This window comes from Typopeltis vanoorti, chromosome 10 (genome assembly GCF_054136105.1).
Source record: "Typopeltis vanoorti isolate ZY-2024b chromosome 10, IOZ_Tvanoo_1.0, whole genome shotgun sequence".
Classification (NCBI taxonomy): domain Eukaryota; kingdom Metazoa; phylum Arthropoda; class Arachnida; order Uropygi; family Thelyphonidae; genus Typopeltis; species Typopeltis vanoorti.
In genome coordinates this window covers 134988859-135015769 of record NC_143558.1, presented here as the reverse complement: position 1 = coordinate 135015769, position 26911 = coordinate 134988859, and the positions used below count along the sequence as shown (strand labels likewise).

Below are 26911 nucleotides of genomic sequence, written 5' to 3'. Positions count from 1 at the left end.
ACGAATTGGTCGCCAACATGCAAAATCACGTGCTTTCTTGTCTGTCGCTGTACTAGTACTAGCTTGATTTTTGTTGTCGCTTTTTTGCATTATTTTTTCTTATTAATTTGTATGATGGATCCAGTACAGTCAACAAGTTCTGTTGTTAAACGTTTCAGTAGCTCTTGCAAAAGAATATTGAATAATGTGCTGACATTCTGAGAAAAAAGAATCATCTCCTTGTTCCCCTTTCTCAAGTCATAAAACGTGCAAGTGCAATTGTGGGTGTATCGGGATCGACTGTTAAAAGAATTCGTAGGGAATCAAAAGGTGAAGGTAAGCCAAAATTTAAATCTCCTAAAAAAAAAAGCACCACAGTAAAGAAAACCATCGAAACCGTAGCTTTGAATGATTTTGATGTAGACGTTATAAGAAGAACTATTCACAAATTTTACGTGATCGAGAAAAGGGTGCCAACTGTTCCGAAACTGATTCCTGTGCTTAAAGAAAAAATTAATTTTCCTTGGAAAAGAGAAACTTGAAGGAAAATACTTCATGAAATCGGATTTTGTTTTAAAAAGTCCCAGAATAAAAGGAAACTTATCATGGAGCGAAGTGACATTGTTTTATCTAGAACGCAGTATTTGAGAGCAATAAGACGTTTCTGGGAGAAGAAAAGACTGATTGTGTATCTAGATGAAACTTGGATTGATAGTAATTTAACTTATGGAAAATGTTGGCAGTATAAAGAAGAATGTGGAGTGCTACAAACCGGAAATGACTCGCGGCGCATAATAATTTTGTGTGCGGGTGGAGAAATGGGTTTTTTACCGAATTCAAACTTACTATACAAAGCCAATTACCATAGGCAAATGAATTCTACGATCTTCGAAAAGTGGGCAGAAGAAAAACTGATTCCAAACCTTCCTAAAAATGCTGTTGTTAATAATTGCTAACACTTCATATCACTCTATTCGATTAAACAAAGTTCCAAATTGGTCTAATAAGAAGCAAGTTCTTATGGATTGGTTCTCTACAAATGACATTTCTCATTCCCCAGATATGTGAAAAATTGAATTGCTTAATTTGGTCAAAAGAAACTTGCCCACAACTAAACTATTTAAATTCGACACGATGCTCAAACAGCATGGATTTCTAGCTTTGAGGCTACTACTATATCATTGTGATATTAATGCTATTGAGTATGGTTGGGCAGAAGTGAAAAGTTTCATTCGCCATTGCAATGTAACTGGAGATATTGAAATGTCGAAACTTTTTAAGCTTTCAGAACAGGTGATTGAAAGTATTACAGTTCAAAAGTGGGAAAATATTGCTTTCATGTCACCTCATTGGAAAATATGTATTGGGACAGAGATGGAATTATCGAAGAATTATGCGAACCCTTTGGTGATCAGTTTAAGTGAAAAAGTTTAAGAAAGGCGATTCGGACACCGATTCAGATGACTATGAAGATTAAAAGGATTTGATAATGGGTTTTTTTTCCCAACCTTTTTTTGCATGAGTTTGTTAAAAGAGTCACAACAAGTCATAAATAATTAATCGGTTTAGGACATTAAAGTGTCTCAGTTCTCTCGACTGTAAGTTTAGAATATTTGAAAAATCTGAGTTCATTTGAAAAAATTCTGTTTTTCTGTATAATTATTTTTATTTTATAGAAAACTTTCTTAAAAATAAACTTAGTTAAATTTTTGTTTTATGGTATACTTTTTTAATTTTGTTAATACTCTACGTACATTTTTCCAACTGTTATACAAGCAAAATAGTTACACTTTAAAAACTACAATGTTCGTAAAAGAAAAGCTAAATTTTCCGACCTGTAATAATAAACAAACTCATCCCAGAAAACAGATGGATTACCCTATTATCAGAATGGATTCTCCTTTTTCTGACATGCGCAGAAGTGTCGAGGGACGTCTAATCAGCGGGCGAACTATACTGACATGTATAAAAAGTTTATTTTATTTTGTGAATTCATTTTTCATTTTGTGTACATTTTATTTAGTAATATTTCTATTTTATTTTTATTCAGTTTTTTTTTAAGAGGTCAGGCTAGGGAAATGATTATTAACAAAGCATTTAGATTTTTCCTACTTTTGTGTAGTGTCACAGTGTCATGTAGCTTGTGCCCTGTACACGTGTTTTTCTGATGATGACCTTAATGCAGAGATCGGATTGCCGAATATTATTTTCTTAAAAAATTTTCTTCATCACACCCTTTGAATGGAAAAGGCCTAAGTTTGATTCTCATCATGATGGGATATCTTTATATGGGATTTTTTTCAATTAAAGATGAGTTAGCTGATCTCATACAACGATTGCAGGGTTTTTTCTCCCAGAAACCCAGGTTTTTCATCCTGCACACAGACAAAATCAGCCTTCAGGACACATGCAATTTACAGACAAAATATACTAGTGGTGGTGGTGGTGGTGGTGGAAAGATGCCATTGGTGTAGATCAGCGATTTTCAACCGGTGTGCCGTGAAAGGTCTTCAGGTGTGCAGCGAGATTTGCGAAAAAAAAACAAATTAATTGAAAGAAATAATGTCGTAATTGCGCATTTATTTATTAGTGTCTGGTCTTCCATCCGCACCTGAAGCTCCCTTATTTATATTTTATGAAACTTACAGTTGGTGAATCGGTTTAAAATTGTGTGTTAATTGGCTTTAATCTTTTGATAAGTTTTCACAAATAACTTCATTTAATTCTCTTATTTTTAAGGTAACTGGTAAGAGTTCTTTTATTGTTGTTGTTTTTTTCATTCAGTTAAATTTATTCAATAGTATTCCTTTAATATGGATATTATATATTCATTTGAAAAAATCAATAAAAATTTTTATAAATAATTTTGAGTATTGTTTTTCTTACTCAAAATATCAAAAATATAGTTTACATTTTTTTTGGAGCAAGAAAGGATAAGTAATTACTATTATTAATATCTTGTGTGTGTAAATCAATCAAAATTATGCCTATTTTTTGCCAGATAGTCAAAAAAATTAACAGAATATATTTTGCCGCAGACTTTTAATAATTAGTCTAGGTGTGCAATATTATAAAAAAGGTTGAAAAATCACTGGTGTAGATAATGGAGATGGATGGAAGTGACGGAGACATAGAGTGTATAATATGTGTCCTCCCTCGATGAGTCTCAGGACTCCTTGGAGGTGTAACAAAATAATAATAATAATAATTAGAAGTAAAGTAATCACTCCAACACATGTGATTTTGTCTCATAAATTCTTCACCAGAATGCTGACCACCATGTAACCTTATTGATAACATGAACCATTATTATTAAAATTCCCACTTGCATTTTGGACATAAGCATTATAGAGGGTTCCATGACTACAGAAAAAAGGAGTCAAAATGAACTTTAACTCTGCATATCTATTCTTATAACATAATTAACTTTGATCCTACTTTTTAATTTTTTTTTAAAATTAAATGAATGCTCTCTGCAAACTAATCAAAGTCAATTTAATTATCATTAAATAAAAATACTTACAGTCATAGTATTTTGAAATTTCTGCTTCATTTCCTCAATCTCTTTTTCTTTAAGTCGGAGTTGTGATTCTTTATCTTCTAGTTGCTGTTTGACAATTTCCCATAAAGTAGTGATTTTATCCCGTTCCACCATAAAAAAATTTCTTTCCTCTCTGCATAACTCTAATTCTTTTTTGAGTGCAAATAGAAAATCTTTCATCTGAAAGATATAATATTTAGAATTAAATTAAAAAAAATAATCCTCTAACACCTTTTATTCCTCAAAGGGAGCAGACAACCAATCCTTCAGTCTTAACCAATAGTAAGATCAAGCTATCAATGAACCAACACATTCAGGAGGGAGAGTATATTTATTTTTAAATGTCAATATAAAATAAAATGACTTGTGAAAATCTTTTAAAATAAATTTAGGAAAATTAAATAACTTTAATTAAAACAAGCAAAATAATGCTTTTAGGATAAATGCTTTTAAGCTATACTAACTCAAGAATTTTGTCATTAATTAAATTTTCTGAACTTCTGGTCAGATACACAGTTCTGCAAAAGATTACCAAGATAATGATTGCAATTTATACATTATTATTGCAATTACTCATGAAGTAAGTCAAAAATATGCAACCAATAAAACCTGATAACTGGGTATCAAATCTCACTTCAGCACAGATGTTTACTAGTCTTTCAGCGCTACGGCAATAAATGTGCTATAAGTTTCTGATCTTCATAGGTGTAATTATCATTAAAAAAAAATCATAACTACCAATCAGTGAATAAATGAAAACTTTTTTAATGGAAATTAATTTAGGTGATTCTACTGTATATCAAGATAAGATATAAAAAAAAATTTCATTACGTAAAGATTTTTTTACACATGTCCACATTTTAAGAGGTTTTTGGAATACTATATCATGAATTAGTCAATGGAAATACTAAACTTTTAAATTATTGTCACTTAAAGTACTCTTCAGTGAGCTTCTGTAACTCGGTTCAGACAAGTCCTTTGGATGCAAAGATATGGATTTGAAACTGATAGCTCTACTCACTGGCCCACTCACACAGTCTATCGAGATCCACCTGCAAGGCCACTTCTGCTCTGCTCTTCATAGTTCCCTTCATAGTTCTTCCTAACTTTGCACCATCTGTAAACAGCTGCATATCTCCAGTTATGCTTGTCCCAATCTCATGAACATAAAAGTTAAACAATAATTCCCTCAAAACAGATTACCGTGGCACTCTACTAGTGACCTTCCTCTTTTGGAATACTACTCTCCCATACACAACCTGCTCATACCTATCTATCTGACAGCATTACCTATTCAACTCATTAGTCTCTTATCTAATCTTCCATTTGAATTTAATTATCAACTTGTCATGCGAAAATCTATGAGTATCAAAGGCCTTTGAAAAATCTATGTATATCATCATATATGCATCTCTCTTATCCAGTAAATTAGTCACCTTAATTCAGTGAATAAGCAGATTGTTAAAGCATGACTTCCTCATAACAAACCCATGCTGGTCATTATTGAAAATACTGCTATTATCAACCCAATTATGAATCTTAGTTCTCACTAATCCCACTAATATTAGCCTTAACCATAACTGACATACAGATTGATGTATAATTTGTTGTGCCAGTCTGATCTTCTCCCTTTTGTGAAGTGGAGCAATTTTACCCACTTTCCACTCTTTTTGGACTTGCTCTATTGCAAGGCTCACGTTAAACAGATGTTCCAAAAGCGTTGTTAATTCCTTGAAACATTCCTTCAAGACATGCAATGATAAACTGTCCTGTCCTAATGCCTTATTTACATTGACTTTACTTAATTCCTCATATATCTCCTGCTCACTCACCATCAGTCCTTCTCCCACCATATTCTCTAAACTCAAGTTTCTCATGATATTGCCTTCATAAGGATGAAATACCCTGATAAACTGCTTATTGAATACTTCAACTGTAAGGATTGTATACTTTCATTACTCTGGACATGAAACAGAGAAATAGAGGATGAAGGAAGGAAAAAAATGGCTTCTTATTATTTCTGCATATCCTGTGAACTTAAATCAACTTAGTACCCTACAAGTACCCTAAATCAACTTAATGGATTCAGGAAGGTTCTATGACTTTTTTTGGGGGTGTCGATGACTTGGAGAGAACCAAAAGTTCATGTAAGAGATTATTAATTCTGTTTAACTAATCTATCTAGATTTTAACAAACTTAGAATCTGCCTAAGACCAGTGTCTGTTTAAATCTTCTAGTAAGTACCACCATCGCTGCAAGATATTTCCATACTGATAGATGAACTTTCTGCTTCTAGTTGTGGATAAAAAGTTATAACAATCAGATGAAATACTTCATGAAATTTGCAGGTATTCAACAACAATACAAGAATGAAATAAATATATATATTTAGATGATAACATTTCTTTTAGTTAGTTAGTTCTTCTAATACCTGTTACAATTTTGAACTTTTACTACTACTTAATTATTAATGCCTGTGTACTGTGACAAGTTACTTGTACTCTGAAGATGCTGGTTTGATATATACTCATATATTAGCAGCTAAATAAATATCTTATTTATTTTGTTTTTGTGTTGTGTTCAATACCACTAAACTTAAGATGAATTATGAGCACAGATTTTGTCACCTGGTTTTCAAAAGGATGAAGAGATGTTGGAAAGGGTCCAGAGGTGATTTAATAAGGTAGTTTCTGACCTCTAGAATGCTGAATATGAAGAAAAATTGAGAAGATGCAATTTACAAAGTCTAGTGGATAGGCAGAAGAGGGATGATATGATAGAGATGTACAAGTTGGTACGGGGTTATTAAAGGAGGTTGTTATTAACAGAGAAGAGGCGTTTCATAAAATGGTGAGAGATCAGGAAAGAACAAGAGGTCATCCCTGGAAGCTGTATAAGGAGGGAGTGAGCAAGGGAATGAGTAGGTTTTTGTATTGAGAGTTGTGAATGATTGGAATACATTGCCTGAGAGTGTGGTGTCTACAGAGAATTTGAATGTGTTTAAGGCAAAGTACAATGAGCTGTGTGTATGATAACGGGATCTTCTAGATGAGTCTTTGACTCAATGGAGTTTTAAAATAATAATAAGAAGAAGAACTGCAAATACCAAAGCTTGTCCATACATTTGAAGATATTCCAAGAGAATGAGAGCATGAAAAGCAGGACAATTCAGTAAGTGGACAATGAAATTAGAATGGCAGCTGAACAGGCTACAATTCCTAATAATATCCATTTCTGCTTGTTTAAATTCAAACAAAAGTTTCATTTGGCTAAAACCCATAATATTTACAAATGGGAAAGTAACATTAATACAAGAGCAAAACTAGTGCTATTTGCATAGAGCTTGCCAAAACAAATAAAGCTATACACTCTTTATATGAAGAACTGTTTGAAATTTTAAATCTAGAACTATAGCCTACTATCCTTTATAATATTTCCAAAGCTCTAGTAACCAGAGTAAAACAGTTAAAAGTTAGCATTAGGAAAACTTGGAAATTTTTTAACAGCTTACAATCAGGAGAACACAACTACATCAAGTTGGGTTCTCCTGATGGTGACATAAAAACACTACTGTAATACAAACCTACAAATAATATACATACAACATTTCTGTGCTATTCCTTAAGGATTACAACATACGGTAAGCAACATTACTACTTATAACTACAATTAAGTATCTTTTATATCACTATGGCTTAATCACATGGCAACTCCGGTACTAATAATATAATGCATTATTTAATGCGAATACATACATACTGTAGATGTATATTTTTAGATTACTTTATCACATAAAAAAATATATTCCTCATTAAATAAAATTTTTACTATGCATACAGAAAGCTATGCAGCCAGAAAACTATGCAGCCAGAAAACTATGCAGCCTTATGTCCCAGTAGGCATGGAAAGAATTAATAATGACGATGATACAGAAAACTGTAAAAACAAACAAACATAATGTGCAAAACATTTATTTGAGATTTTTTTATAGCCATAATAGCCAACGACATTCATTTGGATATAACCAATATCCTAACTAAATCCAAACCCTGTAAAGAAATATTCCACAGAAAGATACTGATTTAACTTACATGCAAGTTAAATCAGTTTCAAGATTCACAAATGTACTACTTTCGTAGATTCAATGGTTGATAGCACAGACGTTGCTTCTTACACATGCAGCAAAAATCACCTGTTCTTCTAAAAAAAGTAACTCCCCTCTTTTATATAAAAAAAAAAAAATCATCATCATCATCGAATTCCTGACATGTACCCTAAAGGGGTGTACAGGATATGATAGAACTACATGAAAAACTTATATCACCACTAACTTCCTATCTACAATTTTCCTCCAAATTAATCCGTTACCTGTAAAGACTTCAACATTATCAGATCTTATATTTCTGTCTTCTAAGGCACTTTTTACTATATCTTCCACTGGGTCATTTCCCTGCCAACCTGGCAGAGAACACAGGATTTGCTAACCTTTCCTCTCCCACTCTGTTTAAGTGACCATACCACCTGAGATTATTATATTATTATTATTATAATAATTTGACACCTCCAGGGAGTCCAAAGACTCATTAAGGGAGGGCACCTGCTCTACAACTCTGTCTTCACCACTCAATCCACCAACTGACCGCAACTACACCAATGCCACCTACTACTGACCACCACCACCACAACTAACTAGTTTTTCCACAGACAATCAAAAATAAAAAGCCCATGGCAGGATTCGAGCACGCAGCCATTAAGCTGGAGAGAGGATAAGCTAACCACTCGACCAGCCAGGCTAGGTGCTTACAATGTCAAGTTCTTTCCTAATATCCTCGTATTTAATATGATATTGCCACTAATGCCATCTGTTCACGACCCTAATAATAATAACTCTCAGGACTCTCATATCTGCGGTCTCTAGTCTTTAGTCAAGTATTTTATTTCTAACCCAGCTCACAGATCGATAGTTAAAATTGGCTTGAACACTTACTTGTATACAGCTAATTTAGTGTTTTCACTAATTTCTCTATAAAATTTGGGTGAATTTTAAGTGGGGGGGGGGGGGGTTAGTGCATATACAAAATAAGAAAAATAATTCATTTTTTCCTAATCAGTAACCGATTTATTAATAAGTAAATTTACATATTCGAGAATATGTAAATTTACATACTTAGAGAATTTTGAGACAATCGGATATTCGTTTGGTTAACTGAGAGGAGACCTCCACATAGCCTTTAAAGGAATGCGAAGAACCGACCAGGGCTTCTGACCTAATGTCCAATCCTCACCTTCTCGTGGTGCACCCTGTTGGGTATCTACTTGGATACTGAACGAATGAGGATGGGCTGGCAATTTGGGATTTAGCCGACCAAACTGTATTCTTATTGGTTAAACCAAAATAAAAAATGATGGTACAACATGACAAAATTTCCTGCCGGCTGGGGGTGTCGCCCGGTTAAACAACGCCCCCGTTGTTTTCGCCAGGGAACTAGGGCAACAGCGAAAAGTCAGCTACTGGAACAAATCTGAAAACAAACCCCAACTCAACATCACCAGAGTTAAAGATCGGTACTATCAACGTAAGAAGCATGAATGACAAAGAAATGGAGCTAGCTGAGGAATTAGATAAGTACCAGATCGACATAATAGAGGTGACTGAAACAAAAAAGACCAAAACTGGTGAGATCTTTCTGAGCAATAAATACAAAATGTTATATTCAGTCAATGACAATCAAGGAAAAGAAGGAGTAGCCATAGTATTCAACACAAAATACGAGGCTAATCTTCTTGAATGGCAGTCAGTCTCAAGTAGAGTAATGTGGGCAAATATGAGAATGGGGAACTGGACAATGAGACTTATTTGTGCCTATGATCCCACAGAAGGTTCTACTAAGGTAGAAGTGGAGGAATTTTTTGATGCTTTAGAAAAAGCAACTGACACAAGGAAAAAGGAAAAGTTGGTCTTTGTTGGTGATATAAATAGCAGAGTAGGAAATGATTGTGAGACATACAAAAATATTTTGGGAAAATTTGGAGAAAAGAGCAAAGCTAATAATAATGGCAAATATCTGTTGGATTTCTGTTCAGGACATGGACTGGTTATTACTAACACCATGTTCCAACATAAAAATGTGCACAAATTCACATGGAGAGAAGAGGCTAGGAATAAGAAAAGTCTCATTGACTATGTTATTGTTGATAGTGATGTTTTCTCCCTGGTGCCAGAGTGTACACAGGATTTGAAATTGGAAGTGATCACTATTTAGTCTTGAGCTGGATAAAATTGAATTTCATATTGAAAAGAATAACATGTAAGAAAGCTTTAAAGCGAATAAAAGTTGAGCAGCTCTCAGATGTGAACTGTAGACTAAAATACACAAAGATTATTGAAAAAAAAATGAAAGAGTTTGAGAACAGGAATCAAACCTTGGAGATTCAGTGGCAAACTCTGAAGAAAACATTGATTGATTCTGCAAGAGAGGCATGTGGTGAGGTTGTCTGCAAGGATAAAAAAATCAGAACTCCCTGGTGGACACAGGAAGTTAAAGAGGCAGTGAAGGAAAAGAAGAAAGCATATCAAAAGTTCCTGTCAAATAAGTCAGCTTGTGCTCTTAAAGAATATAGAGACAAATGCAAGAATGCTAAACACTGTGTAAAACTAGCTAAACAAAAGTCATGGGAGGACTTTGACAAGAATATAGAAAATAAATATCAAGAAGGTGGCAAAATATCCTGGAGGTTGTTGAAGAAGCTTAGGAATGGAGGAAAGAGTGCTGAAAAAGGAGTTAGAGATGAAAAAGGTGACATGAAAATGAGAGAAAAAGATATCCTTGAAGTATGGAGTAATTACTTTGAAAAACTGCTAAATGAAACAAGCAGTGATGACAGCACAGTGATAAAAAAACACTGACCAGGCATGCAGGCAGGAATACATATCCATACTTGAAGTAGAAAAAGCCATCAAAGGCTTGTAATGTGGAAAGGCAGCTGGAGTAGATGATATTCGACCAGAAATGCTGAAGTATGGTGGTAAAAGAGTCTTACAGTGGCTGCACTGCATAGTTCAGAAAGCCTGGACAGAGGGACGAATTCCCGATGACCGGAGTAGAGCTCTCATAGTACCCATATATAAAAAGGGAAATAAAACTGCATGTGAGAATTACATGGTATTTCCCTACTGACTGTTCCTGGCAAGATCTATGCAAGTATACTTGAGAAACGGTTGAGAAGAATTGTGGAAGAAAAGCTTGGTGAAGAACAAGCTGGATTCAGGCCAAATAGAGGCTGTCAGGATCAGATCTTCACTTTACGACAAATAGTCGAGAAAGCATGGAAATACAACAAAGATCTGTATTTAAGTTTTGTCGATCTGGAAAAGGCATATGACAAGGTGCCAAGAGAGGAGCTATTCAATACGCTGCAGTTATATGGTGTCAATGGGGCATTATATCAAGCAATACTTTGTCTTTATTTGAGTTGTAATTCAGCAGTTAGAATTGAAGGAAGTACAGGAAAATGGTTTAATGTTAAATCTGGTGTGAGACAAGGATGTACATTATCCCCTCTGTTATTCATTATCTATATGGATCACATTATGAAGGAAAGTGGTATTAAACATGATATCAAAATTGGAGATGTTAATGTCAGATCTTTGCTTTATGCATATTGATGTTATACTTCTAAATAAATCTGCTACAAGTCTGCAAGATTCTCTGAGTAAATTGAATAGCTGTTGTAATAGATATGGTATGAAGGTCAGCAATAAAAAGACAAAGACAATGAAAATAGGCAGAATCATTGAAAATGTCAACCGTGTTGTGAATGGTGAATCTGTCAAACAAGTAAAACATTTCAGCTATTTAGGCACGATTTTTACTGAAGATGGTAAATTAAATATAGAAATAGACAACAGAATCAGCAAAGCTGGTAAGGTGGGAAGTCAATTGAATAAATTCATATGGAATAAGAGAGAAATTAGTTGGAACACTAAATTAGCTGTGTACAAGACAGTGTTCAAACCAGTTTTAACTTATGGATCTGAGAGCTGGGTCAGAAGTAAAACACTTGACCAAAGACTAGAGACCACAGATATGAGAGTCCTGAGAAAGATTATAGGCGTGAACAGATGGCATCAATGGCAATATCATATTAAAAACGAGGATATTAGGAAAGAACTTGACATTGTCAGCATCCAGGAATGCGTTAGCAGAGCTAATCTCAGGTGGTATGGTCACTTAAACAGAATGGGCGAGGAAAGATTAGCAAAACAAGTGTTCTTTGCCAGGTTGGCAGCAAAACGACCCAGAGGAAGACCAAGATATAGGTAGATTGATACGGTACAAAGTGCTTTAGACGATAGAAATATAAGATCTGATAATGTTGGAGTCTTGACAAGTAACAGACTGATTTGGAGGAAAATTGTAGATAGGAAATTAATAATGATGTAATTTTTTTCATGTAGTACTATCATATCCTGTACACCTCTTGAGGGTACATGGCAGGAATTTGATGATGATGATGTTCATAGCGGGTATCGAGATTGGGAGTGCATGTTCCTTTCCCTCTGCCCAGAGGTACTACCTTGGTTTGCCAAGCTGGTAGTTACCCCACTTTTATCATCATTCTTCATTGTGGCTATGGATGTCATGGGAGAATAGTAGAATGGTTTCCCTTCACCTTTTCTACCACAGAGCTATTGCCAATAACACTGATTTAGCAATGCCAAATAGCTGCCCAGTCATGAGCTCTTTGGTGATATTGCATATCTTCAGTGACATGTCAGTACTGGAATGAGCTGTTGTCCACTTCCAGGGTATCTTGCTTGATTTGGCTCATACCGAAATGAGACCTGCCAGTTGCCAAGCAACCACTGGTATACACCCTCTGTCCAAAAAGAAACCGAACTTTTCGAAAATAGAAGAAACTAGTGGCACCACCTGTTGTATCTTTTTTGTTGTCAAAAGCGGCAACCTTCATTAGTGTTGTGTCAACTGTTTATGACATTTGTTTCATTAGAAGCTGAGTTATAGTACCAAGAGTGACAGTGTGTTTTGACAAACAATCGGAAAATGAGTTTCAAACAGAGAGATGTGATCGACTTTTGTGTTAAATTTGGTAAAAGTTTTACTGAAACACATGAAATGCTTCAAGAATCATACGGTGATGAATGCTTATCCCGTACTCAAGTTTATGAGTAGTTGAAGTGATTTCAAAGTGGTCATGAGATGCTTGAGGATGACGAAAAGCCAGGCAGTCCAAAAATGGGACTGAGAGAAGTTAACATCCAAAAAGTGTGTGATTTCATCAAAGTAAGCCCGAAATCGTTCATGAGATTGATTGAAGATGAACTGGGATTCAAAAATCAATTTTGCCTGAAAGTTTGGGCCTTCGTAAATTGAATTCGGGATTTGTTCCCCACAAGTTGACCGACAACCAAAAAATGCATTGAATTGAATACAGCAAGGACCTCATGAAAACTGCTCGTAAGGACTCAAACTTGATTGAAACGATCACTACTGGTGATGAAACGTGGTGTTTTGAGTATGAGCCTGAAACAAAGCGCCAGAGTGCAGAGTGGAGACCACCAGAAAAGGGGCATCCAAACAAAAGTCGCTTGGAGAAGTTAAAAGTAAAGATAATGCTGATTTGTTTCTACGATTCCAAGGGCATTATCCACAAAGAATTCATTCTGCCTGGCCAAACGGTCAATTGTGAGTTTTATCTCGAAGTTTGAAGCGATTGATATCAAGAATTCATCACATACGGCATGAATATTGTCATGCAGGCAGCTGATCATTTTTGCACGATAATGCACCATTTCATCGTTCGAACATTGTGAGAGAGATTTTGAGCAAAAACTAAGTTTGTGTGTTAGATCACTCACCGTATTCACCTGATTTAGCACACTGTGACTTCTTTCTCTTCCCCCGACTTCATTTTCCGATGAAAGAAAAGCAATACGATACCATTGAAAACGTTCATGCGGCATTAACCACGACCCTCAACAGTATCCCAAAAACGATATAAAAAACTCATTTGACGAATTAATTGACCATGCCAAACGCTGTATCGAAGCAGGGAGAGTATATTGATTGAAATAAATGATTTGAATAATTATAAGTGGCATGTGTTTTATTTTCTTTTTGTTTCTTTTTGGACAGAGGGTGCAGCTCTCTGGGTTGTTGGCAAGCAAAGTCCCTTATTGAAATAAATGATTTGAATAATTATAAGTGGCATGTGTTTTATTTTCTTTTTGTTTCTTTTTGGACAGAGGGTGCAGCTCTCTGGGTTGTTGGCAAGCAAAGTCCCTTACCACATCAAGGTATCATGAGGATCGATCATCATCATCAAATTCTTGATACATACTCTCAGAGAGTGTACAGGAAAATTATGATAGTACTATTTTCACTATATAATTTAAGGAAATTACAACATACCAGGATATACATTAAAATAAATTTTAATATATTTCAATATTTCGGCAACGTCACGTTGCCATTTTCAAGAATTTAAGAACAATGGTAAGATTTTGTTGTGCACGCAGGCACAACAAAACAGTAAATGAGGAAGAAGTCTGAAGCTATTATTTCTCCTAAAGTCCTGATGGCACCCTCTAGCGGACAATGTTGGTATTCTTGAGCTGAAGGTCTTCTGATGTAGGTTTCCCAAATTTGAGGAAGTCTCATGCAGCCAAATTTGTTGAGGTTTGGATCGTTTCTTAGGGCTGAAGTTGATTCCATGAAAAGCCTTTCATATCTGTATTTGCTACGGTGTATTATCCTGGCTTTCTTCCACCGTATTCTATGGCAGGTATCCAAAGCATGGTCAGCAAGACCAGAGTGGCTGTACTGGTGAAATATTGAAATATTTATTTTAATGTATATCCTAGTCCGTTGTAATTTCCTTAAATTATATAGTGAAAATGCATAACCAACATCTAAGCCTTTCCACGAGAATTATGATAGTACTATATAAAAAATTTACATCAATACTAACTTTAAATTAATAATTTTCCTCCAAATTAGTCTGTTATCTGTCAGGATTCCAATATTAAAGTGCTTTTTACTATATTTTTAAATTTGGAAAACAAAGATGGGAAGTAAAGTTTATGCTTGGCAGGGATATACGAGGTAGGTCTGAAAATCTCGGCCTCGACCATACATGGCAACACTATTGGTAAGATTTTCTTTTTCTAAGTTAGTACATCTGTCATAAGCATCCATGCAAAATTGCATATATTGCATGCAAGTCATTCTATCAAGCAGTTTGTTTTATACAGCTGTCTGAAGCAAAAATGTTGTCTGTATCCCTTCAAATGAATAAAATTGAGTATCCTGCGGTTATAAAATTCTTTGTAAAAGAAGGTTTAACACCAAAAGAAATTCATTCGAAGTAAATGTGGCCGTACTAGCCTTGAAGATGATCCACGTGAACGACGTCCAAAAAGTTAACACCGAAATCATTGATCAAGTGCAGGATATGGTATTGGATGACAGGTGAGTCAAAGTGCATGAAATTGCTGAAACTATAGGCATTTTAAAAAAAATGTAAGACATCTTTTGCATGAAGAATTGCAAATGAAACAGCCTTGCGCAAGAAGGGTGTCACGCTTGCTCACAGCAGATCATAAATGCACTCGCATGAAAATCTCTGAACAGTGCTTGGAGCATTTTAACAAGAATAAAACTGATTTTGTGCATTGATTTATTACTATGGAGGAGACTTGGATTCACCATTACACACCAGAATTCAAACAGCAGTCAAAACAGTGGACAGAAGCCAGTTGTTCAGCACCAAAGAAGACAAAGTCGGTTCCGTCAGCAGTAAAGGTCGTGCCATTGGTGTTTTGGGATGATAAAGGCATTTTGTTTATTAATTATCTTGAAAAGCGTGAAACAATAACCGGGGAATATTCTTTCGATCTTTTAACCAGACTAGACGAAAAAATTCGTGAGAAAAGACCCAGTTTGCAGAAGGAAAAAAACCATCTTTCGTCAGGAATATGCACCTGCCCACAAAGATGTTTTGGCAATGGGAAAATTAAGGGATCTGCACTATGAATTCTTGGAACATCCATACTATTCCCCAGATTTGGCTCCCTCTGACTTCTATCTCTTCCCAAATCTAAAATTTTTCCTTGCTGGTCAGCGTTTTTCTTCGAATCAAGAGGTGATTGCAGCTGTAGAGGGGTATTTTGCAGATCTTTATATTTACAGAATAAAGGCACTGGAGCATTGCTGGAATAAATGTAATAGTCTTAAGGGAGATTATGTTGAAAAATAAAAATAATTTTGAAATTATAAATTCGTTTTTTCATTGTTAGGCCAAGAACTTTTCAGACCACCCTCGTATAGCTGGAGGTGGAGGAAATGAGAGATCTTGGGGTGATAGTGAATAAGGATCTAAAGTTTAGAGGATCATTTGCCAAAATTATGAGGACAACACAACAAAGTTGGCAATGATGCAGAGGACACTGACTTATAGAAGTAAGGAGATTCTGGTTCGATTTTATAAGTTTCCATTTTTCCTTGATTAGGCTACATATGGACTACTATGCACAGATTTAGTCACCTGGTTTTCAAAAGGATGAAGAGATATTGGAAAGGATCCAGAGGCAATTGATTAAGGCAGTTTCTGGTCTCTGGAACGTCAAGTATAAAGACAGGCTGATAAGATGTGATTTACAGAGTCTAGGAGGAAGAGGGATGACATGATAGAGATGTATAAGTTGGTAAGGGGTTGTTATAGGATTAACACTGAAGAGGTTTTTCATAAAATGATGGGAGATGGAGGGAGAACAAGAGCTAATCACTGGAAACTATATAAGAAGGGTATGAGAAACAGATTTTTTGCATAGAGTGGTGAATGATTGGAATGTATTGCCTGAGTGTGTGAGGGGCGATATGACAGAGATGTGTAAGTTGGTAAGGAGTGTTGTAATATTATTATATTCAATTAGCAGAGTTCACATTCAAAGAGTAACAAGAAACATGAAACATTATCTCAAATCTAGAAAATGGCACCTTTAAGGACATGTCACATTTTACAACGATATTTAGTTGATTCCTAGGCCTTTGGATCAGACCCAAATTGGACTCATTTGCCAAAGATTTCATTATTCTGTTTCATGTTTCTCTTGGAATGTGAACTCAATAATTATTCTATCTAAAAGAGCGCTATAACTTAATAATTTTAAAATACAGTTATATGATTACTTACCTGCTTTTCTGTCATATTTTCAACTGGATGACCACCGACAATCTCCTGGCCTCCTTTTTTCTTGGGCTATATATATATTTAAAAGTTATCATTAAAAATCAAATGAACACTAATTCTGTAAATATTTCTACGAAACAAACTTTCATTGAATTGAATAACTGCTTAAATACTTTTATTCATAAAGGATTTTTTTTAAGACAAGGATGGAATTGAATATACAAGAAACTGAAATTTACAGGATGCACTGCAACTTTTAATTTTGGGGGGGTAACTATTCCTAATCAGGAATTCCCACCCTACCCCAGAGGGAGGGCTAAATCAGCTGTGTTCTTCACAGTTCTCTCCAGCTTTGCATTATCTATAAACAACTCCATATTCATCATAGAGAAGTGACTATGGTGAGTGCAAATCTTGGGGATATTAAGACAAATTGCAAAAACTTTGATCATACCCTTCTTATACAAATTCCTGGGATGACCTCTCATTCTTTCTTTCTTTTCTCCCTCTATATAAAGACAAATTGCAAAAACTTTGATCATACCCTTCTTATACAAATTCCTGGGATGACCTCTCATTCTTTCTTTCTTTTCTCCCTCTGCTGTTATGAATATTCTCTCATGTCAATCCAATGCAAACCCCTAACCAATAATGTTCCAGAGAATCTGATATTTCCTTTTATTTAAATATCAATCTGACCAACAGACTGTATACCTATGGCATATTAGGCATGTTAGATTATCTTACCCATCCAATATGCTATAAGTATACACAACCTGTTAATATAAATATGGATTAAATAATCCAGTAATTTTATCCTAAAGACCAACCAGGAATTTTTTTGCAAATCTCTAGCCTATAAATAAGTAGGATGATGGTCTTATAAAAAACATTCACAAACATCCATGATGACAGCAGCATTCAAACCCACAACTTCCTGGACAACCAGGATTGCAACTTTTGGTCACCCTTCTCTAGCTTCTATATCCTTTAATATATCCAAGTAAATCAAATAAACATCATACCATCCTTTTCCAAATTGCAAAACCTCATCCTTATTAATATTGAACTAGTTACCTCATATCTATCTACAGAGACAAGCTAGTCAAGCTCCCCATCCTGCTCCAGAGGGCTAAATCAGCTGTGTTCTTCACAGTTCTCCAAGTTTTGCATTGCATCTTTGCATCATCTATAAACAATTCCATATTCATCATTAAACTACCAACAGTTACCCTAAAACACAATTAGTGTACATCATTTGTCACCTTCCTTTTCTGGAACAGTGTATCATCGATGTGATGCATGGAGGGTATACAATGCCAGAAGAGAACTCTATGCAAGATATGGGTTGCATCTAAACTCCTCTAACATTCTAGTCTGCAGACCATGGAAGGATGCAGGATAAACCATAGAGATTCGATGATTCATGGTCTGCAGACTAGAATGTTAGAGGAGTCCATGCCTGAAGGAACAACAGGAAGTAATTCTCATAGATACGCTTATACATTTATTACTCATCATTATTATTTTTCAGGAGATAACAATGTATACTAAAACATTAATTATAATATCTTTAAATTAATACTTTCCTATATTTTTGCAATATCACATTGTCATCATCAGGGATCACAAAAACAATGCTATGTGCATATCATTGTTAATATTAGGCAAATGAGGCTGAAGAAAGGCAACCAAAGTTGGGCCTAGAATCCTAAATGGCACCCCCTAGTGGGCTAGATTGGATGGTCTTGGCCATTGGGCTGAAGATCAAGGATTTGGGGCAGTCTCATGCACTCATATTTGGTGGGATTTTGAAGTTTTTTCAAAGTTGAGGTGATTCAAGGAGCACTCTCTCATATTTGTATCTGCTACAGTGTAATAGAGTGGCCTTTTTCCAGTGTATGCTGTGGTGCGCATCCAAAGCACGGTCTGCAAGTCCTTAGCAGCTGTACTGGTGGAACCAGATGGAGTCCTTGTGTTCAGAAATTCTGATATCGGCTGACCCACCTGTTTAGCCATAGTAGAAAAGTTTGCAACTGCAAGGGATCTGGTAGGTATAGGGATGCTGGTCTCTAGTGGAGTGGATAAAGGATGCCAATTTTTTTATGTAGTCTGTAAGTGGTTGTAAGGTTGTATTTCCTTAGGATTTTTTGTCAATTTTTCGGATATGCTCCGGATATATGGAATGGTGATAGACCTTGAGTAATCTCTGCTCTGAAGGGGGAGGAGGATTGCAGTTAGAGGGTTTTAATATTTTGGGGGGATTGTAACCATTAGCTAAGAAAGTGTTGAGAATATGGTCAAGATCAGTAGTTAGAGCACTGTTATCAGAACTGATTAATTTTGCCCAGTTATATAGAGTTTTTATAATCTCATATTGTTGGGAGGGTGGGTGACTACTGGTGAATGTATCTACCTATATGTGTAGGCTTTCTGTAAACGGAGAATGCCAGGGATCCATAAGGCTGGAGTGTAATCACACTTTCTAGGAATGGGAGACTGTTGTTTTTCTTTTCTGGGGTGTTGTTTGTTTAGATGTGTTAAGGAAATGTGAAGCGCATCCAGGCCATGTGGCCAAATGGAGAACACATCATCTAAATAGCATAGCCACACAGTGGGTTTATGTGAGAGCAGAGCTTAAGACTTTTTCTTCAAATGTCTCCATAAAGAAGTTGAACAAGGACACACATGGATGTCTCCTCTGTCTGTCTGTAGAATTTTCCTTGCTAAACGAAATAGCCTGAGTTCATGGTGAACTGAAACTGTGCTGAGATATTGGGAGGAAATATGGCTTGGATGAGGTCTAAAGTATCTATACTAGATAGGGTATCTAGGTTTTCTATATCGGCTTTAAAGTGGGATGAGTTTTTTTTATGTATGAAAGTGTTACCAGTATATTGTGTGAGCACTTTGGCAAAATGTTTGGATAATTTGTATGTGGGTGAATAAATGCCCTTCACAGCGGTGGCACATTTTGTTTATGGATTGTTAACAACAGAGAGTGTGACTATGGAAATAAACTGAAGGTAAAAATATACATGAAATGATAGTGATGGTTGGAATCAATGATCTGAGAGGAAGCATAAATAAGATGGTGATAAATCTGAGGTTAACATTAGGAAGTTTGCAGCAGAAAATTGTGAGATGGAAGACAGTGAGTATACAGCCCAGAAATGACAATGCAGAATTGAAGAGGAGAGCAGTAAAAATGAATGATGTGATACCAAGAACGTGTCAAAAGAGAGAGAGATTTGGAATATGTGGATGCTTGGAGCGAAGATAGAAGAACACTCTATACAAGCTGCATTTGAACATGGAAGGATGTAGGCATCTGGAGAGACTATTGTTCACTGGACAAATGAGTGTTATGAAAGGGAAACTGGAGCTCCCAGGTGAATAGTAGCAGGAGTGGCTTTTTGTGGGTGATAGTTGCTTAGGGAGGAAATAATAATACGTATAGAAATACTGATAATATTTCTCTTTATAAATGCCAGGAGCACTAGAAATGAAATAAATGAAATGTCAGCACTGACTGCCTCACCTTGTCCAAAGATTATTGAAATCAGATTATTGAAACATGGTTGACAGAAGATGATATTTATATATTGGCAAGGAGGATAAATGGCACTTCTGAAGTATATGAATAGGTGAAGGCAAGCAGAACAGAATATTTAATGGAATGTTGCTATATACCCCAAGGAACACCAAGAGTGATGAGCAGGAAATGTTTACACAGTTCATTTTGGAAAGTGCAAAAAAAAATTATCGTTATTGAAAATTTTAACTATAGCAGTATAAATTTGGCAGAACTACATACAGTAGTAAGGAAACTGAATTCTGAAATTTTGGAAGGACAAATGTCCAGGCAATATGTATTGGAGGAAAGACAAGACCAAGAGTTTTGAATGTAAGCATCAAAGGATCCAAGTAAAACTGGGATGACTTTCTTACCACTGAATGGTACAAGTGACATGTAGTTCTTAACTTGGAGAATGAATACACATGTAGAAGTATTAAGGAGAAAGGAATTTGTGTTGAATTATAAAGCAAGTGATTATAATATTTTTAGAAATCAGTTTGGAGCTGTTTTGTGAAGTAAAAAATTTAAAGAAGAGATATCAGAAGTGCAAGGGTGCTAGAATAAGAAATGTTTAACAGCAACACTGACAAACTGTATACATACATCAAGTGAAAAAGATAACACAATTTGGTGTCAAGTAGACAATTAAATCAAATAGGAACCGCAGATGATGGAGTGGTTATAAAATAAAAATTATAAAGACAGAAGTGCAACAAACCAGGAAAGTGGCTAGTATGATAAGGAAACAAAATTGGAATATGAGAAGAGATTAGCAGTGCAATCCAAGTAAAATCGTAAGGAATTCCTTCATTAGGTGGCAAATGATTGCAGAGACAACCTTATTAAATGGAAATGGTAGTAGAGTGATGACTGATGCAGATAACATAGTCGTCGTTGTCCAGTAGCATCCTCTAGCAAGAGGGTTGCAGCAGATGAGCAGCTCTTCTCCATTTCTCTCTGTCTGTTGTCTCTGTCATTCTTAAACCAGTCCATTCCACGATATCACTGAACCACTCTCTAGTTGGTCTTCCACGTCTTCTCTTTCCCTTGTAATATAGTTCTTGTCAGGTGTCCTGAAGAACCTCTCAGAAGATCTCCTGCAAATCTGGTCTTTCTTGCATAATATTCTTGAGCGGTGTTCTTTCCATCCCAACTCTTCTTAAAACTTCTTGATTTGATATTCTCTCTGTATAGCTAATCTTTTCCATCTTTCTATAACACCACATTTCCAATGCATTAATTCTTTCCATATCTCTCTTTCTGAATGTCCATGACTCACTTCCAGATAACATAGTAGAGATGTTTAATGATCACTTTATTGGGATATTTCATCTCAGTAAAGCAAGTTGAAGGTTTAGAAGTGTAAAAGGAGAATGTATTTTGAATATTAAGTACTCTGTAAGTCAATAAGGCAGTTGGACTGAATGTGATTTTTCCATATATATTCTTTCATATAGATACTTTCCACCATAATAAGATACTGAATCTTATTATGGTGGAAAGTAACCTATGGGCATACTTTCCACAGGCATATGATCATGATCAATGGGAATTTTGGATCATTCTTCCTGTAGGCATGAAATGAGGTCCTAGACTGTTGTGTGGGGGGTAGAGGGGGGGTAGATGTCCTTGACCTCATCTAACACTCCAGTTTCATCCCACAGATGTTCAATAGGGTTGAGATCAGAGCTCTGTGGAGGCCATTCAAGTGTGGTGACATTCATGTCCACAAACCACACAATTACAGCAACAGACTTATGACACGATGAAAGAGACAATTGTCGGTTCCATAGAAATGCCACAAAGTAGGAAGCATTGCATTGTCCTGAATGTTCATATACCTCTTGGAGTTCAATGTTCATGTCATCACAAACAGAGGTCCAAGGTCATACCAGGAAAAACAAAACCATACCATCACACCATCATCTCCAAATTTCATTCGGTTATGTACGCTGAAAAGAGACATTCACAGGGCATCTGCCACACCTTCCATCTGTTTGGTAGAGGGTGCAGTTTGATTAGTCACTCCATAACACAGTTTTCCAAGCTTCCACGTCTCACCATACACAAGTTTGCGCCACTGAAGACAATGCTGCATGTTGTTTGGGTAATGTGGGGAGGGCTTGCATACTGCAGTCCAAACCATGGAAACCAATTTTGTTGAGAATTGGTTCAGAATGTTTTTGTGCAGATTTGTGTTCCAGTTGATATCCACAACTGCAAATTCAACACGTCAGCTGACAAATGGCAGTTTTTAGATATTATCCTTTGGAGCACCCTATGGTCACATTCAGTGAGTGTAGCGTGTCATCCACTGCAGGTAGCACTTGCCGTTGACTACCTGCACTTCCATCTCAGTATGGTATCAGTGAATATTTTGTCAACAATTTGTCAAACAGATAGGCCTGTAATGTGGCATCCTATCACAATGCTAACTCTATCAGTTGCTTTCTCATAGAAATTTCAACCAAACACAGTTGCACTGACTTGGGAGCATCATATTCCTCCAATTTATACTGGCTATAAACACGTGATTTGTTACATGGCACAATGCACCTTGCCCACAGGGATGTCCATTAACTTCTTTCCAAGCAGTACATATATTGGAAATGCAAGAAAGAAATGAGACAGTGAGAGAGAAGTTTGAAAGAGAAGTGTAATGTATAAACATTCTATGATAGAGGCATACAAAACACAATTAGAGATATCTGCCTGGTGGAAACTATAGAAAGTAACACTGGCAATGAAAAGAAGTTGGAATGTAGATGAAATAACAGTACTGGTAGGTACAAACACTTTTAAACTTGTGTTTTGTATATCTGAATCATAGACTCTCTATACATCTCACTCCTCTTTCAATGTCTTCTGTCTTCCTCACACTTCCAATATAACATATATACAGAATATCATTGTACAGAATATAGTATGAGAGCCTAACATTTCTCAGAAAAGCTGACAATGATCATTGATTAGTTATCAGAATAGTAGTGCTCTCTCTCTCTCTATCTGTCTGTCTTGTTGAAAAAGAAAATGCAAAAAGAACATAAACAGAAATGTGATGAACAAGTTCATGAGCATTATAAAACACAGTAAAAAGAGAGAGAGAGACCAGTATAGTAAAAGAAGCAGAATCATTATCAGAGGAAATCAGCTTAAGAGACTAAAGGAAATCCCAGAGTCCTCTCTTCCTCTCTCACTGTTTGGCAAATAAAAGGAAGAATGACGATAGAAAGAAAACTTGAATAACTGCAGATAGAAGGAATGTTGTGATATGATGCAAATTGTTAACCTGCCATATTATCCTCATTATTCTTTCAACACTCTGGACCTTTTTTCTTGACTAGCTCTCCCTCTGAATGAACTGAAGATGTTTGCTCTCCTCTTAGTGACTCCAACAACAATGACCTTATCCACATCTTTTCTGCAGATAAGTTTCCTTGCAGCCAGTCTCAGACTACCCTATGTCATTACAACAGTGACAAGTAGGGTGACCTCTGTGATTTCTACACCTCTATTCCATGGTTCGATTGGTTTCCACCCTCATAGTTCAGGCACTGCTCTCACTAAATAGCTGAAATCATTCTTACTGGAACAAGGACCTTCATTCCCTATTTTATACAATTATATATATGAAAACAACAGAATCAAGATTAATACGTGTTGTAAAAATAGCAACTAATGTAATGTAGACGTTAAAAAAATGTGCACATATATCACAGAGGAAAGAAAAAAAATCAGCAACAAGACAAACAAACAAACAGAGTTTTAATAAAGTTTTCAGTAGATTATTATTATTGTTACGGGCAACTCCAAGGAGTCGACAGACTTATCAAGGGAGGTCCTGACATCATATCAAGAACAACTATTCGACATTCACACAGTATCTATCATAACTCGCCTTGAACTCATTCACAGTCATGGTACCCACAACAGACTCTGGCAGCTTATTCCACTCATTCACCACTCTCCAAGTAAAAACACCTAGCTCTAACACCCTTGCTAACCACATTTTTACCCAGCTTCCATGTATGGCCCCTAGTCCTCCCACCACCAGTCCTATTCTCAAAAATATCTTCTGAATTAATCTTATAGAAACCCTTCAGTAATTTGAATGTCTCAATCATATCACCTCTTTTCCGCCTATCAACCAATTTCTGCAACCCACAATCTTCAACCTGTTCTCATAAGGTTCATTCCATAGACCTGCTATTATCTTGGTCACTCGTCTCTAGATCCTCTCCACCTGCTCCCCATCAAGAAGAAACCGTGGCATCCATATCTGGGCACAGTAGTTTAGATGGAGTCTTATGAAGGCTCGATACAGAGGAACAATAGCCTGTTTGTCTCTCCTTGTTAAAGTATTTTTCAGCAACCAAGTGATTTGATGAGCTGATTTAGCCACTTTTGCAATGTGCCCCCTAATCTTCAACTCCCTATCCACCAACACTGCCAAATCCCTGGCCTCGTCAATCTCCTGGAGTACGGTTCCATCAATGTGATATACTGCTGCTAATCTTTTCACCCCAAAATGCATAACCTTACACTTTGCCACATTAAATTGACATCCATTCTCCTTAGTCCAGTCTTCCAAACTATCCAAATCATTTCGACATTGTGCTGCAAAATGTCTTCATCCAGACTTTGAAGGGCTTCACTTGGGATGTTATCGATTCCTGGGCTTTTCTTCTGGCTTAAGTCTTTGCTTTTTAAACTAGTCTTTTATTACTGATGGTCCACTATTGTCTTCAGCTTCTGTGTCATTTTCTTCTTCCTCTTCTTCCCCTTGATACAGGTGTTCAAGATATTTTTTCCATTCTTGTAATATTTCAAAATAAATACTTAGTTTACCATTCTCATCTATTAAGGCAGTGTTTCTCAAAGTGTGATATGCATACCCCTGGGGTTACGTGAAAGGTCATTAGGGGGTACGTGGCAATTTTCGGCTATGCATAATTAAAGGAGTCATTACATTTTTCAACAAACAGTGCAATCAGAGACAAACCGGGATAAAACAGAACTAACTAATGAATCACATCCCTTCTCCAACAGAAACTGCTGTGTAGACCAAGCAAAACCATATGTTCCACCGGCAACATATGGTTTTGCTTGACACCACCCCCGTCGTTAACATGTTAAAACTAAGAAATATATAGTGAACGTGTTTCAGATATTATGGAATTCAGTTGAAGGGAATTAGCATTTCAACTCAACTCTTGGATGCTAATTTGTCTTTGGTTTGTGCGATCTTTTGTTAATACCACACCAATCATATGCAGTTATTCGTTGCTCTACGTGTTTCAAGTCTTGTAAATTACTGGTAATTTTTGCTTGAAATAATGGGAAAGAAGATGATGCTATTTTGGTAGATGACTTTGATGATGCACACAAAGAAACTGTTCTCTATGCCAAAAGTAGTGATAACGAGTAGGAGCTTCTTGGCAAGTCGCACCATTTTCAGTTTTTTTCTGAAAACTTTCGAAAATTCCCGCATGTATCTCGCAACACGATTTTTTAGCTTTAATTTTGGGAAAAAAGTTAGAGTTATATTCAAGTAAATACAGTATTTTTTTAGCTTTCAAATTCTTACGTATGGATCATTGGTTAAAGATTGGATTTATAAAACCCCCAAAAGAGAGCAATATAGCAAATACAAGTAGCTGTAAGCAACAAGAAAATGTTGATATTGCATCTGGATCAAATTAAATTGATGAGTGTGTCATCTGACATCTCTAGAGAACCAAAATTTAAAAATAAATCATATTTTTTGTTTACATGAACATAGAAATTCAAATAAAATAGATATTTAATTTTAATTAATATTTTAAATTAATTTATTAATTTTAATTAAGTATTTTTAATTAATTGATTTATTTATTTTTAATTAATGAATGAATTTTTTAAATTAATTAATTAGGGGTACTTGGGAATAATGAAAATTTAAGAAGGGGTACGCAGATATCTGAAGTTTGAGAAACACTGTATTAAGGCATTATTATGTGTGGCCTTTTTTAGTTTATTGCTCATTTTTGTTAGTTGATTATAAGCTCTTTCTAGATTTCCTTTATTACACAGTTATCTGACTTCTTACATTCTTCATGAAAGTGTTTTTCTTTTGCTTGCTTACATTTTCTTCTTATCAGATTTTTTTCCATTTCTTGTATTTTCCTCCAGTTGGTGAAAGTGATCATGAAGTAATCACCTGTGTTGGGGCTAATCATATGCAGGCTTTTGCAAGGAAAGGATATATGTGGAATTATAAGGCTGGTGATTATGACAAGCTTAGGAGAACAACTTCAAGCTATAACATGGAACGAGGAGTTGAGCAGTAAGGAAATAAATGCTGCATGGGAACTTACAAAGAAATACATAACAGCATCAATGTACAAATGTATCCCAAATGCCTGAATAAGGTTGGTGTAAAATGGATGAATGTGGAGCTTAAGCATGAAATCTGGAAAAAAAAAGTCCTTTGGAGGAAGTACAAGATGAATAGTGGTAATCAGTCACATGAAGAATATAAAGAACAAGCCAGGAGAGTGACTCAGTTAGTAAGGAAAACAAAAGTAGAGTATGAGCAGAAATTGGCAAATCAGGCTAA

At 35.7% G+C, this 26911-nt stretch overlaps 1 protein-coding gene across 2 annotated transcripts in view; it reads right to left on the bottom strand.

The window, feature by feature from the left end:
- The window catches only part of LOC150102820 (dynein regulatory complex subunit 4-like), a 180262-nt gene that overhangs the window by 135891 nt on the left and 17460 nt on the right, over positions 1 to 26911 (bottom strand). For both annotated transcript variants that reach the window (XM_090399690.1, XM_090399691.1), the window contains exons 2-3: positions 16737 to 16802; positions 3503 to 3700 (exon numbers count right to left, since the gene is read on the bottom strand). In XM_090399690.1, the coding sequence (XP_090255816.1) occupies positions 3503 to 3700; positions 16737 to 16751 (213 nt within the window). In that variant the 5' untranslated portion in view covers positions 16752 to 16802. The remainder of the gene's footprint in view (positions 1 to 3502; positions 3701 to 16736; positions 16803 to 26911) is intronic.